General features: G+C 36.8%; 1 protein-coding gene across 12 annotated transcripts in view; it reads left to right on the top strand.

The window, feature by feature from the left end:
• Nucleotides 1-17,078, top strand: part of gramd1bb (GRAM domain containing 1Bb) — a 294,278-nt gene that overhangs the window by 220,235 nt on the left and 56,965 nt on the right. For 7 of the 12 annotated variants that reach the window (XM_061972688.2, XM_061972682.2, XM_061972684.2 and 4 more), the window contains 3 exons: nucleotides 581-791; nucleotides 3,360-3,380; nucleotides 9,588-9,611. In XM_061972688.2, the coding sequence (XP_061828672.1) occupies nucleotides 678-791; nucleotides 3,360-3,380; nucleotides 9,588-9,611 (159 nt within the window). In that variant the 5' untranslated portion in view covers nucleotides 581-677. The remainder of the gene's footprint in view (nucleotides 1-580; nucleotides 792-3,359; nucleotides 3,381-9,587; nucleotides 9,612-17,078) is intronic. The other 5 variants (XM_072915000.1, XM_072914999.1, XM_072914998.1 and 2 more) reach the window with 2 other exon arrangements.

Here is a 17,078-nt window from a genome sequence, read left to right as displayed (position 1 = left end):
AGTTAGCATGTGTCAAGTGCCAAGTATGACTCTCAGCTGTAAAATTTGCTAAAAAATAATGTTAGCATGCTAACAGTTAGCATGTGTCAAGTACCAAGTTATGACTCTACGCCTGCAAAATTAAAGGAATTAAGGGGGAAAAGTTAACATGCTAACAGTTAGCATGTATCATGTACCAAGTTACTCTAAAGTATACACCAACAAAATTAGCTTAAAAAAAAGTTAGCATTCTGATGTTAAAGCATGCTAACAATGACACCATTTGATTATTGGATAGACCCACAACATCAAGAATTAATTGATTGAATGAAATTGTTATTAGTAGATTGCACATATTCCGTACAATTGACCACTAAATGGTAACACCCGAATAAGTTTTTCAACTTGTTTAAGTCGGGGTCCACGTTAATCAATTCATGGTAGAACAACAACTAGTGAATGCCTGGTGGGATACCCTTTGGTCATCTACATCTATGCCTTTTTTTTCTTAAATTACATTATGTTTATGTCCTCATAAGTTGACAGACTTGTATTTCCACAACCTTATTTTTTTTTAATTCCTTTCCCTTTTTCCTTTCAGCACTGCCAGTAACTCGAACAAGAGCACGCCCGCTTGCTCGCCCGTCCTGCGCAAACGCTCGCGCTCTCCGACACCACAGAGCCAGGAGGGCGACAACATGGTGGAGAAGGGCTCGGACCACTCCTCGGACAAGTCCCCCTCCACGCCCGAGCAGGTCGTGCAGCGGACCTACTCCCTGCAGTCGGCGCGCAGCGGGGGCAAGAACTCCAAGGTGAGCGACCATGTTTGCTTGAGAGCTCCTGCGAGAACACTCAATGGTGTCAACACAGGATCGGTGGAGTGACCATTGGGTTCTTCTACTTGTTTACCTAATTGTTACTTCACCGTGCGATTGCTGTTGTGCTAAAGAATATATTTTATCCCAAATGTTGATGGTAGCAAAACAACAGATTGTGTAGGCAGATTGAAGGCCGGAGCATGGACAGTATAAATACAGTACAGTGGAACCTCCCCAAAATTTAAATTGTATTATTCATTATTATTAATTCATTAATATTAATAATGAATTATTTATTTATTAATTATTTATGTATTAATTAATTATTATTAAATAATAATTTATTATTATTATTATTATTAATTTAAACAATCATCAAACTGCAGCTTTGTAAGCATGTAAAGAATTAAAAACAAGTTGTTTTTTTCTTGGGTTTTTTGGGTGTTTCTACACGTAAAACACTTATTGTGACATCAAAAAGGCTATGGCTGCTAAGTCCACCCAAAAGCAGTACAACCACAGTAGTATCTCAATTTAGCTTAATTGGTTCCGTGACAAAACTCTTAACTCAAAACGCTTATATCTCTAATCAACGTCTCCTATTGAAATGAATGGAAATGTATTGAATTCGCCTAAATAGTACATAACATGCAACTAATATTGTATCAAAACGATACAATAGAACACACTACTAACAACGACAGTTGCTTTATGAAGTAATTATAATGTACAGTATTTACTTTGGAGGGCGGACTTTTACGGTATCTCCTTCCGGCCGCTGCACGTCAAACACACCATCAGCAGCTTCTCCATATTTTCATGAATAAATGTCCACCGTTTTAGATATTATATTGACATTCTTGGCTGGCGTTATAGTCAACCTGTTTCACCGAGTCTGCTTCTGTTGTCATGTTTTTGATGATTTCTTTCTTTAGTTCAATGAATATCATCCACTTCTTATCAGCACTGTCCCTGAAATTCCTTTAATACGGTCATGCCCAGAACCAGTTGGCAAGAGATGCAGGTTTGCTGTACACTACACTGTGTGTTAATGAATTAGCACTCGGGATGTCAGATAATATCGGACTGCCGATAAATGCTTTAAAATGTAATATCTGAAATTATCGGTGTCAGTTTCAAAGTTATCGGTATTGGTTTTATAAAGTAAAATGTATGACTTTTTAAAACGCCGCTGTGTACACGGACGTAGGGAGAAATTCAGAGCGCCAATAAACCTTAAAGGCACTGCCTTTGCGTGCTGACCCACACACACAAAGTGAATGCAACGTATACTTAATCAACAGCCATACAGGTCACACTGAGGGTTGGCCGTATAAACAACTTTAACACTGTTACAAATACGCGCCACACTGTGAACCCACACCAAACAAGAATGACAAACACATTTCGGGAGAACATCCGCACCGTAACACAACATAAACACAACAGAACAAATACCCAGAACCCCTTGCAGCACTAACTCTTCCGGGACGCTACAATATACACCCCCCACCTCAACCCAGTGTTTCCGTTGGTGTGATATGAAAAATTGTTGTTGAATACAAAACATTATGGCCGTTAGAGAAGAAAAATCCATAAACGAGCTGCGCCGTTTAATAGGCCGTAGGATCCAAAGCGTGGGGGAAAGTAGCGGCTTATAGTCCGTTAAATACGGTAACTTAGTTTTCCAACCATAGGACGGAAGAAAGTTGAGTGTGAATGACAGCGCTGAGCAGAAGTAGGTGGAGGGAACTCTCCTGAAGGAATCAATAAAGTACTATACATCTATATTCATTGAATTAAAGAAAGAAATCATCAGAAACATGGCAGAGTATAGCTGATTTGGCGAACCAGTTGATATCACTACTAGTTTGCACCATACTAAAGCAGAATGAGACTAACACCAGCCATGATTGTTAAAATAATATCTCAACATTCTATTGAATTGTTTTATGTTGTGTTTATTATCCAAAAGTGTTTTTTTTTCTATTTAAAAGGCAAGTAACATGATACAATTGTGTTGTTTTGGGTTGGCCGAGCACCAATTAAATTGATTTAAATTCATTTTAATGGGAGACGTTGATTTGAGATACAAGCGTTTTGAGTTAAGAGCCCCGGCACAGAACCAATTAAGGTACTACTGCTTTTCAAATTGGACATTAACGTTTTTTGGAGATTCCACTGTTGTGCAAGTATGTTAAAAGAACGTCCAATCAGATTGCTCCGATGCCATCCCAACCCCTCCCAGGAGCATATTTGCATGGATTGCCATGATGGGCTGTGATGTTCTAGTCGTCAATCAGCCTTTAAAAAAAAAGCCGTGTCACTCCCATGGGCCCATTCAGTCTGTGTCGTGTTGCCATTCTTCACTCATTCATTCATTCACCCATCCACAGTGTGCACACCCCCGCCCTCCGTCCGCGTTAGTGGCCGCCACGTGTCACATGATAACCTGTGCCATCTGATGTTGATATTATCTTTGAGCTGTTTTTCTTTTTTCTTTTGTGCTCATCTTTTTCTCTGATTTTGTTTTTCTTTGTTCTTCTCCTGTTTGCATGCTAGTCTCACAAGCGACTTTCCAAAGTAAGCATTACTCTTTTATTTCTGTTCTTCAAAAATGTGTCTGTGCTCCTCCTCCTTCCTACTCCTCCTCGTCCTGCGCCCTTCTTCTTGTCTTGTGAGATCACTCCCGCCTGCCATTCTGCACCCATGGACTGTGACACCTCGCTCTACCTGCCCTCCCTCTCCTCCCCTGTGATAATATGCTGTGTCGTGTTCTTTACTCATCATGTTTACACACTCACTGGCCACTACATTAGGTACACTTGCACAGATCCACACACAAGATTTTGCCCTGATAAAAGATAGCAATGCTTAAGTTTTGGATTGCCGCTGTCAGAGATGAATTCATATCAAGTGTACTGTATGGACTGTTCTGCATCAGTGGAACCCCGACAATAACCTAATAAGCTGTTTAAGCTAGCGTGACATAACTATAACAATGCCAGCCTGACCCTGCTGCTCGTTGAGAAGAGCAAAGAGCGATACAGTAGGTGCTGTCATGTGAGTCTCCAAAAGTGTCCAATTAGAATAGAATAGAAAGTACTTTATTGATCCCTGGGGGAAATTCAGCACCACAGTTCGCTCACAATAGACAAGAATAATAATAAATAATATAATATATATAATATATTATATATATAATATATAGATAATATAAATATATTCTACATGTACCATAACATGTATATTCTACATGGCTGAATTAGACCAGTTCTTCTCAAATAGTGGGGAGGGCCCCCCCAAGGGGAGCATACATGTGACCCAGAGGAACATGCTTTATCAGTATCATGCTTTAAACTTTGCTTAAAAAGCTGTGCATTGCAAAACGTGCTCATTGTAGCCATTAATCCTGTATTAATATTTTTTATTCATACAAAAAAATCTGATTTTTTATTTTTTATTAATTTTTGTTTTTTAGATTAAAATATTTTATGTATTTAGTTAATGTTGCTGATCAATTTGAATGTATTTGAATTTATTTGATTTTATTTTTCAACGGTTCTAGTCGGTTAAAAATAGTTTATAATATAGTTTAAATAAGGACTTTTTATTTTTTTTATTTTATGCAATATGATGCACTTTAATTATGTTCTGTTACAGACTAAAACAACTTATTTTAATTAGGGATGTCCGATAATGGCTTTTTGCCGATATCCGATATTCCGATATTGTCCAACTCTTTAATTACCGATACCGATATCAACCGATATATGCAGTCGTGGAATTAACACATTATTATGCCTAATTTGGACAACCAGGTATGGTGAAGATAAGGTACTTTTTAAAAAAATTAATAAAATAAGATAAATAAATGTAAAAAAATTCTTGAATAAAAAAGAAAGTAAAACAATATAAAAACAGTTACATAGAAACTAGTAATTAATGAAAATTTGTAAAATTAACTGTTAAAGGTTAGTACTATTAGTGGACCAGCAGCACGCACAATCATGTATGCTTACGGACTGTATCCCTTGCAGACTGTATTGATATATATTGATATATAATGTAGGAACCAGAATATTAATAACAGAAAGAAACAACCCTTTTGTGTGAATGAGTGTAAATGGGGGAGGAAGTTTTTTGGGTTGGTGCACTAATTGTAAGTGTATCTTGTGTTTTGTATGTTGATTTAATAAAAAAAAACATTAAAAAAATAAAAATACCGATAATAAAAAAAACGATACCGATAATTTCCGATATTACATTTTAACACATTTATCGGCCGATAATATCGGCAGGCCGATATTATCGGACATCTCTAATTTTAATAAAGTTATTCTTTGTTTTAAGTTGATCTATATTTCTTTATTTATTTTTTTTATTTTTTTTAGTTAATATGGATACAATGTTATGCAGAGGTGTACTTATACCAATTTTATAGACCAAAGACACTGTTTAGAGTTGCGGCAGGACACGTAATTGTTTGTTTTTATTCTTCTTTGGGGCGCATAACAGAAAATAAATAAGAAGCACTGAATTAGACCCTGCTAATCAGCAAACAATACAAACAAAACCATAACCATAACTAGGCTTGCAACGATTCATTTGATTAGAAAAAAGCTTTGATTAATGTCCTGTGGTTTCAGTTAATCGTTTAATGAGTGTAACTAAAATGTATGAAATCTGGATTGCATTGAGCACCTGGAACTTTAAATACACTGACTTGGTTGCAAAAGGGAATACAAGAGAGCGGTGATGTTTGATCTGTGTGGAGGCAAACAGCAGATTGAATGAATGAATATATAATTAATTAATGCACACATGTTAAAAGTGCAATTTCTTTGTTGATGTGCATTTATGAAGGTTATGGAAAGTTTTTGTTTCAACTATTTTCCTTAAAATACGCATAGAGGCTATAAAGTGTGTTTTATCCAATTATTCGATTAATCGACCAAACTAATAGAATACTAAAATAATCAATAGCTGAAGCCCTAATCTTAACCGGTGTGTTTACAGTCGTGCCTTGTTTATCACGGCCAACTGGTTCCAGGCCTAAAGGAATTTCCATGAAGCAGAATTATTATTAATAAATTAAATATTTGTAATAGTTAGAGTTTAAAAAAAAGTTAACCTTCTAAATAAATGTTTCAAACATTATTAGAGCCCTCTAAACAGGAAATACCACCCATTCTTAATTTCCCCTCGGGGATTAATAAAGTACTTCTGATTCTGATTCTGATACTCATTTTACCTAATACAGTATATTATTTATCCCACGCGTTGTTGCAGTGCAGGTTTTTACATACAGGAGCAGAAGTAAAATGTAATGGGAAAAACAAAAAAATAGTAATATAAATGCTACATATTGCACACTAACATGTATGGATAAAAGATCAAATAAAACAAAAATATAGAAGCGATGTGTACTGTACTGTACATATTGTAAATTGTGTGATTTACAGTACTCATCGGTAGCCCGGAGGATCCTCAAAGTGTCATTACGATCCATCACCCGGCCACTACAACACGGCCACGACGTGGAGATACTTTGTCACATACTGGGTCATTCCCCAAAGTTACAACTGGGTTTCCTTGAGCTGAAACCACGGGCATGTGTTTTGTTGTTATTGCAAAAAAAACTGGGTTGACCTGACAGTCGCAGCTATGACCATTAGCCGTGTTGTTAGCACTGCGTTGTCATTCCACACCGCTCACCAATGTCATGTGGAGCTGATGATGTCGAAGATTATCAGAGTCCGTCTCTACTCAGCATTGCCCGGACAGCTGCTGATAGCAGTCTTGTTAGCATGAAGTGGCGCGCGTCTCGGTTTTTGATATTGCTGACGTCAAAGTCCCACCAATGTGGAGACGTGTTATTGATGAGGCAGAGGTTGCAGATGAAGTGCACCTAAAAGTTGTTGGGCCAAAAGTAGGTCAACTTGATATTCGCAGTGGTTCAACCTTTACCAGAAAACGGAATTCTTCCCGCTTAGTTATTGTCTATATTGATCGCCACAATATAATAATAGAAAGTAAGACAAATACTACCGTACACTGCAATACATATAAAGTACAGGCCAAACGTTTGGACACACCTTCTCATTTCAATGTGTTTTCTTTATTTTCATGACTATTTACATTGTAGATTGTCACTGAAGGCATCAAAACTATGACACCTGTGAAGTGAAAACCCTTTCAGTTTACTACCTCTTGAAGCTCATCGAGAGAATGCCAAGAGTGTGCAAAACAGTAATCGGAGCAAGGGGTGACTATTTTGAAGAAACTACAATATAAAACATGTTTTCAGTTATTTCACCTTTTTTTTGTTAAGTACATAACTCCACATGTGTTCATTCATAGTTTTGACGCCTTCAGTGACAATCTACAATGTAAATAGTCATGAAAATAAAGAAAACTTATTGAATGAAAAGGTGTGTCCAAACGTTTGGCCTGTACTTGATATACTTAATTTAACACGTAATTTAGGTCAAAAATAAATAGAATATGCTTTTAAAAAATCTGACATGTAACAAAGCTGCAATTAATAACTAAGAGCACGAGGCAATAATTGGACGTTAATTCTGAAAATCTCAAAAATCATACGCAACCAATATATACATAAATACATGTTTAATAATGATTTAGTACAGGGGTGTCAAACTAATTTTAGATCGGGGGCCACATGGAGAAAAATCTACTCCCAAGTGGGTCGGACTGGTAAAATCACGGCACGATAACTTTGAAATAAAGACAACTTCATATTGTTTTCTTTGTTTAAAAATAAAACAATTACATTCTGAAAATGTACAAATCATAATGATGCTGGGGTTTTTTTTTTACACTTACATGTTGCGGTTAGTAGTATTCTATCTTTATTTGTTGTTATTTATACTTTCTTTTCAATCTATCAAGATAAAAAAAATTATATCAAAATCAAATTACAGGATGTTATTTGACTGGTGCACTAACATCATGTGGTTTATTTTTTTTTTTTTACATCCATCCATCCATTTTCTATCGCTTGTCCCTTTTGGGGTCGCAGGGGGTGCTGAAGCCTATCTTGCATGTGTAGCATAATCTACAAAGATACAAATAATTACTATTGCGATATCTAGTGGACAAATTTAAAACAGCAATTTCTTTCATTCAAAAATTCCGGCTCATTTTTATCCTTGGCAAACTCATCCCGTGTGCCGGATAAAACCTGGCCATACGTTTGACACCCCTGATTTAGAGTATATGAGAACGTACCTCTTTTTGACCACATGGCCATTCATTGCAAGTATATTGCAACAACAAAACCAATGTTGTCATAACTGTAAGGCACAAACTGCTCAGTCAGCATTAACACATCTAATGAGTTCATTGTTAACAATACAGAAAGATTCAAGATTCAAGATGATTTATTGTCAATTCTTAACATGCACAAGACACATAAGAGCTGAAAAGTATATTTTTGGCACAGTCCCACTAAGCGCAGACATACGTTACAGGGAGACAAGACCGCCGACGGCGCAGCCATTTTTATGGCGCTCCTTAAAAAGTGTGATAGATAAAGCTGCTGGACAGTGGCTACTTGTAATACTTCAAATGTAGCTATTGCCACCTTGTGGAGTTTATACAAAACATCATGAGGTTGCCTACAGCCACAGCTGTTCATAATACAAAACAACATCATGAGGTAGCTTACAGCCACAGCCACTCAGTGGCCTAGTGGTTAGAGTGTCCGCCTTGAGATCGGTAGGTTGTGGGTTCAAACCCCGGCCGAGTCATACCAAAGACTATAAAAATGGGACCCATTACCTCCCTGCTTGGCACTCAGTATCAAGGGTTGGAATTGGGGGTTAAATCACCAAAAATGATTCCCGGGCGTGGCCACCGCTGCTGCCCACTGCTCCCCTCACCTCCCAGGGGGTGATCAAGGGTGATGGGTCAAATGCAGAGAATAATTTCGCCACACCTAGTGTGTGTGTGACAATCATTGGTACTTTAACTTTAACTTTTAACTTTATGCCAATATGTATTAGGACCATGTTTAGTTTTGATTTTGTAGTCAATCAAAACAGAGTATCATCTTCATGTTTTGTATACAACTTTTGTATTAGAGCTTACTTGAGCGTGTGGGTGTACCTAATGTCTTGGCCCGTGAGTGCACGTGTATGTCGGAAGACAAATTTGGTAAAGTGAAAATGTATTAGTGTGAAATCAAAAAATGCCGCCTCAACAGACTAGCTTTCTTTTGAAATGCTGTCATGCTGCGCAGTGTCTAATCATAAATAGTTGAAATGGTTGTTTTTAAGTGGTGTTAGTAGGAGCAGGGAAAATTGCAAGTCAAATAAACAAGAGGCCGCCTCTTAGGATGCTCTATTTGCTGCACACAGACACACACGTATTGCGCGCAACAACAAACACTCGCACAATGATTACATCACCCCTCACTTTTGTGTCTCAATCTGAGGTGGCCGACAAACAGCACTCACGCCGCCCCTCCCGTCCCCCGTGTAAGCCTCAGTCAGCCTCGGTCACATGACCCCCAGTCCATGGCGTGAGGTCGCCCTGGCAACGTGAGCCTGATCACCCGACCTCTAATGCAATCCAAATAAAACCGCAGCGAATGGGGAGGGGCAACTGCCGACCATCACGTCGCTCCCTCGTGTCAAACGCGTCACATTTAAACGCTCGATGACATCATCGGGCCTCCGGCGGCCAGATTAGCCCCTCCCCCTTCTTTTATTTTATGCTTTTCGATGCTCATCTGACTTTGTTTTCTCTTGAATTGTCTTTCAGTATGACAGACTAAACCTGATAAAAGTAAGAATTTCTTCATTTTTTTTTTTCCTTTTGGCGACCCCTGCTGCCCCGAAAAACCCTCCCACTCAATCCTTGCAGCCCCCCGACACCCACACACTTCCTCAGTATATGTGACTCTATAGGCTCCTCTGTCAGTGCATCCCAGTGTTGTGATTAGTCGTACTAATGTACATTAAAAAAACAGTGTAGCATTTTTTTAAACATGTTTTTGTCAGGCTTTGTCATCATCGGAATGCGGCAGATAGATTTTACCAAAATATTTAGGAGGAAATAAGCATAGAAAACGTGTCAGTTTCACTCAAACTGTACCTGTTGGTGGTTGCTGTTCCACTTAAGTCCTGTAGGTCCTGTCTGTGTTGAGGGCAAGCCTTTTAAACTACCAGGGATTCTAAACCTTTTTAACCTCGGGGCTCAACTTTTCCACCACATAGGGGCCCCGGCCCCAATCAAATATTAACACTGAATTAGTAACCTTACTCCTGATTTTTAATCGTATTCAATAATTATATCTAACCTACTTACAGTTCACAACCTGGTCAAATGATATGAGACCATGCAAAAGTCACAACATTATTCAACACAAAAACCTTAGACTTAGCTCATGCTGATTAAAAAAATAAGTACGAACCAAATAAACTGCATAAGAAAGGACTTAAAAATATCTTAGACTTAGATTTAGACTTAGGCAAACTTTAATGATCCACTGACAAAAAATACATTTGCATACAATTATGTTGTGCTAAAATAGACAAAAAATAGTTACAATTTTCTAAACTGTCAATAAAATTAAAAGGCAAGTGAAAATATAACTTTACTACTTGAGTCATAATTTTTGCGCTTAAGAAACCTGTGACTTTGTTTGAGATTGTCATTACTGCCACAAGTGGTGGAAAAGTGTACAACAACTGAATACCGCCGCGGCCCATGTGGAGCACAGCTGAGATGCTAAATATTTTTTTGCGGCCCAAAAATTGGCCCCAGCCATATGGTTAAGAAACGCTGCTCTTGGTAAGGTTGCAATTTTCACTGCCAACAAAGAAATTGACTCAAAAAACGCTTCAACGAAAGCAAAGTAAGGCTCCACTTCGACAAAGATGAGCTCGTTTGATGCTAGTTTACATTGTCTTTGCTATTGACATGCTACTGATTAGCATTAGCAATTTTACATGGCACTTTCAACACCTTCAATATGTCAATGAAAACTACAAGTAAGATGCACATTTAGAATCAAACAGATGCTGCAAAATAAGTTATTTTTTTGGGTCGCAACAAAACAAGACCATAAACTATACGCTACTAACATCTGGGACTTGCAACTGTAATTGCAATATAATATCGTACTTGCAAATGACAAGATGGTATTTACCATAAGCAGATAATTTTTAGATGTTGCAATAAAAAATGAAACGTTATTATCAAAAAGACGTCATATTTATTAACACACACAAAAAGTACAGAAAGTCTCTATAGTTGAGTAATGGGGTCAGGGAATTGGTACTGTATCATTTCCAATGTGAACGGCACCCATTTCTAGGCATGATTGACAAAAGGGACAAGCGGTAGAAAATGGATGGATGGATGGATGATAATTAAGGACCTAAACTACATTAATCGTCATTTAATGATTTTTTTAATTGATTTTTTTGTCAAATATGTTTTAGGGCTGTCTAAGAAAAAATATGACAATATCTTTTTAGGACCTAAGTGACAATGAATGTCCGTCCATCCATCCATTTTTTACCGTTTGTCCCTTTTGGGGTCACGAGGGGTGCTGGAGCCTATATTAATCCCTAATGATTCCTAATTTTTTTATTACGTGACAGCCCTAAAAATGTAATATGTTTTATTTGACAGCCGTAAAAATCTATTATCGGTTTTTTTGAGGGTTTTTTTGTTAGTTTTTTTGGACAGCCCTAAAAATGAATTATATTTTCCTCACAAAATGAGAAATCATTAAGGACCTAAACTACAATGAATGTCATTTAGGTGTTTAATGATTTATTTTTTTCATTCAGGATTTATTGATTTTACAATCTTTAATGATTTTTTATTTATTCATTTTTTTATCCAGAGTTTATTGATTATACAATCTATAATGACTTTTAAATACAGGAATATTATATGTGAGGGGAAACAATCGATTCCTGCATAACGCTTCAAACGTGGACGATTGTGATTCAATGGACAAAACATTCAATTATCGATGATCTAAGTATGTTGAATAAAGTGATAGACGGTTCTAAAATGTGGGACTAGCGCAGAGACACACGGTGCAAAACACAGGCAAGAGGAAAGTAGAAGCCATGCTTTGATTGATTGATTGAAACTTTTATTAGTAGATTGCACAGTACAGTACATATTCCGTACAATTGACCACTAAATGGTAGCACCCGAATAAGGTTTTCAACTTATTATCGGGGTCCACGTTGATCAATTCATGATGCTAACTGCTAAGCTAGCTTGAATGTGTGACAACGTTTTGAGCCATAGGTATAAGTAGGTACATACGACACACCGGGGGCTAGGTGCTCGCCACATACGCACGCCCATAGATACGTAGCATCCGTGCTAAGCGACGTACCTAAGTGGCAGCCATCTTAGCATGGGCCACTTTCCCATTTTAAGGCATTTGATTTTCATGTGTTTTACTTTGTCAACATAAAAACATCAAAATATATACAGTATATATATTCATGCATTTTCTGGACTATAGAGCACACCAGTGTATTAGCCACACGCACTAAATTTTAGGGATTTTTTTCCATATATTAGCCGCTTATTCATCCCCGAAACACTCAACCGCCTTGTCCTGAACTAAACAATGTGGAGACGGCTTCTTGAAACAGCGACTAAACTACAAAGCTAAAGCGAGCAAGAACAATCCATACACCCACAACACATCTCATCTGCTTGTGTTGTTGTGTACGACATCATTCATGGATGTAAGATCAATGTACAAACAGGACAGCAATCACCACGTGAGAGGTGTTCTCTCTTATTTACACAGAAAGATTCTGTAAATGTTTTTTTGCATACCTTAAATGTTTCCAAGCGGTGTCTGTAACACGGCAGTGAAAAGGCAGATCAAACAAAACAAAAGTCATCGACATGGACCCACTAGCTGCGGAAGTTAGCTCTACAATAATCTTAACAGACTCAATAACTCCACAGTGATGTTTTGGTGAATTTACTGAGGACTTTATGAAACTGAAAACAATACAAAAAGAATGCCAATTGTAAATTGATAATCCACTGCAAAAACTGAAATCTAAGTAAGATTAAATATCTCAAATAAGGGTGATATTTGCTTATTTTCTGTCTGATAAGATAATTATTCTCACTAAGCAGATTTTATGTTTGTGTTTTACTTATGTTAAGTGTTTTGGTCCTAAATTATCTCAGTAAGATATTACAGCTTGTTGCTGAGATTTTATGACCTATATTGAGTAAAACATGCTTGAAACTAGAATATCAACTGTTGCAAAGCTGTGTCATCAACACTCACAAGTATAAAACTACTTTTTTAAAGTAATAATTTCTTATTTCAAGCATGTAATAAAAAAAATCCTGACTTTGAAACAATTGTGTCTCATATTAAAACAGATGACAGCCAAATGGACTTTGCTGTTTTATTTTCAATAAAACAATAGAAAATACGTACTCATATAGTAGTACAGTTGTTATTAGTGAGAATATACTTATTTTAAGGTATTTTTGGGTTCATTGAGTTTAGCTAATTTTACTTGTTTTGGAAAGTCTTGACAAGCCAACTTTTCTTGTTCTATTGGCAGATAATTTTGCTTAGTTCAAAGAAAATACCCCTAATTTTTGTATTTTTTTTCTTGTTTTTGAACACTGACTTTTTGCAGTGTACTAATAAAGACACTCCTACACGTGTTGGCATGGTAGCAATTGCTAATGACGCTAGCTTCATTACATTATGATACCACGTACAAATATGCATTAGAACACTCCTACAGACACCACACATGGGACTGTTTAGTAAGTGTAAACAGTGTTAGTTATACTGTTAAACTTGCAAACTTTGCTTGGAGTAATGAATTAAGAATCCATATGAGTAAAAACGCTATGGGCGGCATTCTGGTTGAAGAAAAATTAAAAAAAAGGCACTACCAGTAAATGGAAGGACACTGCAGCACCTGCAGTGAGCGAACTCATCCAAAAGATGGCGCCATAGCACAAACAATAAAGCACCTTCTCATTGGATTTGCTTGTTGTTCTTCTTTTATATATATATATATATATATATATATATATATATATATATATATATATTATGGTCGTCGGCAAAGAAAAATCAATAAATCAGACTCTTAGACTTAGACTTCCTCTATTGTCATTCAAATTTGAACTTTACAGTACAGATAAGAACGACATTTTGTTGCATTAGCTCATGGTAGTTTGCATTTACACAAGAAGGTGCAGATATAAATAGATGGATTACTTATAAGACTCATCGTCTTATTAGCCGCCGGTTACAAATGTGGGTAAAAAAGTATCGGCTTATAGTCCGGAATTGACGGTATTCCTATCGTCCTTGTTTCAACAGTACCGTGTATTCTTCAAGCAAATGCAGGACAATGTGCCGACATTCTTGTTGTTTTTTGTTTTCATGCCGTCTAAACAATGGAATACCCTGTCACCCTGTAGGCAGACTGCATGAGGAGGCGTGACATATCGAGCTATATCTACTGTATATATTATATCTGCAGCAGTGCTTATGTATCTAGTCTTCTACATATACATATATATATATTTTGTCTTTTCCACACTCTTGAAGTTGTCAGGGAGTGAGATTTAGCAGTCAGCACACTCGACTCAGAACACACTGCAAAAAAGTCAGTGTTCAAAAACAAGAGAAAAAAAATACAAAAATTAGGGGTATTTTATTTGAACTAAGCAAAATTATCTGCCAATAGAACAAGAAAATGTGGCTTGTCAAGACTTTCCAAAACAAGTAAAATTAGCTAACCTCAATGAACCCAAAAATACCTTAAAATAAGTATATTCTCACTAATAACAAGGGTACTTTTCTTGGTAGAAAAAAAAATGACCTTTTTGCTCAATATGTTGAAAAATATTCTTAAATTAAGTAAATGCTAGTGCCATTATCTTGACATAATGATATGCGCTCGGCATCATGATTTTTTTTTCATGCTTGAAGTAAGAAATGATTACTTTAAAAAAGTAGTTTTATACTTGTGAGTGTTAATGACACAGCTTTGCATCAGTTGATATTCTAGTTTCAAGCATGTTTTACTCAATCTAGGTCATAACATCTCAGCAACAAGCTGCAATATCTTACTGAGATCATATAGGACCAAAACCCTTAAAACAAGTAAAACACTCTAACATAAAATCTGCTTAGTGAGAATAATGATCTTATCACACACAAAATAAGCAAATATCACCCTCATTTGAGATATTTAATCCTACTTAGATTTCAGTTTTTGCAGTGCAGGGCGCATCCCCGTGCATAATGGGATAAAGGCAGGGGCCCGAATCACCTGGGTTAGTTCCGTTCAGTTCAGTTCAGTTCAGTTGAGTTTCAGTTTATGTAATGCATCACATATTTCCTGTTTCATTACAGCACGTCCGAAAAGGAGTAGGAAGAAGCAGAGTTTATTTAATCCTACCCCTTTTCATACCATAACAACTTTATCCCATTTTCTTGTTCTCTGTGACAAAACAGCGAATAAATAAATTATGAATAAATAATATACCATAGTAAGTAAACATATTAAATACATAATACCGTATTTTTCGGACTATAAGTCGCAGTTTTTTTCATAGTTTGGCCGGGCTCCAGTGCGACTTATATGTTTTTTTCCTTCTTTATTATGCATTTTCGGCAGGTGCGATTTATACTCCGGTGCGACTTATACTCCGAAAAATACGGTACATAATCTAAAAAAAAAAGGGTTCAAGATGTTTATAATTGTTTTTCGATGTACTTTGTGAACACCTGTAGTTTGAACAATCTCTTAAATTGAATCAAATTGGTGCTTTGTTTGATTTCTTTGGTTAATCCGTTCCATAATTTAATTCCACATACGCATATATGCTAAAGGTTTTAAGTGTTGTACGCGCATACAAATGTTTTAAATTAGATTTATATTTCTCCTCTTTTGTTGAGAAGAATTGTTGTCAATTCTTGGGTAGCAGGTTATAGTTTGCGTTGTACATCATTTTAGCTGTTTGCAAATGCACCAAATCGTTGGTTTTCAATATTTGTGATTCAATAAATATTGAAATTCAACGATTTGGTGCATTTGCAAACAACGGAGAGGTCGTGCATCCTCGCCGCTGTTGCCATTTCTAATACAAAGTAGCGTATAGTTCGAACTTAATCTGTCAGTAGACTCGCTATGGACGAGCCAAAAATTACCAGAAAGATGGCCGGGAGAAGATGGTCTGTAAGACATAATCTATGCAGCATTATGACCAAAGAACCACCATTACATGTTGTGCAGACCACAAAGAAGTGGTTTATTTTTAGAAAAAAAAATCATAATAGGACCCCTTTAAAATATGCATGGCTTATTTGTCCATTCGGGCTTCTTAAAGTGTACCAAGCACTTATTCTATTGTTTCAAGCTACTTTAGCGGTTAGCTTAGCTATTAGCATGCCTGCTCATGGCTTGCTCTCTGTGTGTAACATGTTGAGCGTGTTGAGCATCATCCTCTAGTACACTAGTGTGCCGTGAGATATTGTCTGGTGTGCCGTGGGAAATTATGCAACTTCACCTAATTGGTCCAAAAAATATTTTTTGCAAATCAATAATTATAATAATGTGCCATTGTCTAGTGCAGTGTTTTTCAACCTTTTTTGATATGTAAAAAATATGTAACGCTTAAACCAAAAATGAACAAAAGCAAGTCCCGCTAGGAAAAGGCACTGAAGCATAGGGATGGCTATGCAAAACAAAAGTAAAACTGAACTGGCTACAAAGTAAACAAAAACAGAATGCTGGACGACAGCAAAAACTTACAGCGTATGGAGCGGAGATGGCGTCCACAAAGTACATCCGTACATGACATGACAATCAACAGTGTCCCCACAAAGAAGGATAGCGTACGTACAACTTAGTCTTGATTGCGAAAACAAAGCAGGTGCGGGCAATAGAACTCAAAGGAAGGTGTGACGCTGCTACAGGAGAACACCAACAAAACAGGAAGGGTCACCAAATTAACAGCGCAAGACAGAAACTAAAGCACTACAAACAGGAAACAACAACAAACCTGGTGGACTTTCATTTTTTAACCTTTTCTGCTGGTGGTGTGCCTCCGTGTTTTTTTTTTAATGAAAAAAATGTGCCTTGGCTCAAAAAAGGTTGAAAAACACTGCTCTAGTAATGATATTACTTAAGATAAGCAGGGTTTTTTTTGACGCAATGAGGGTGACTGCTATTAACTTAGAAGAGCGGCTCCACACTGTGTATGAAC

The sequence above is a fragment of the Nerophis lumbriciformis genome, linkage group LG17 (assembly GCF_033978685.3).
Source record: "Nerophis lumbriciformis linkage group LG17, RoL_Nlum_v2.1, whole genome shotgun sequence".
Taxonomy (NCBI): Eukaryota; Metazoa; Chordata; class Actinopteri; order Syngnathiformes; family Syngnathidae; genus Nerophis; species Nerophis lumbriciformis.
The sequence above is the reverse complement of the archived record's forward strand: the minus strand, read 5'-3'. Positions and strand labels throughout refer to the sequence as shown.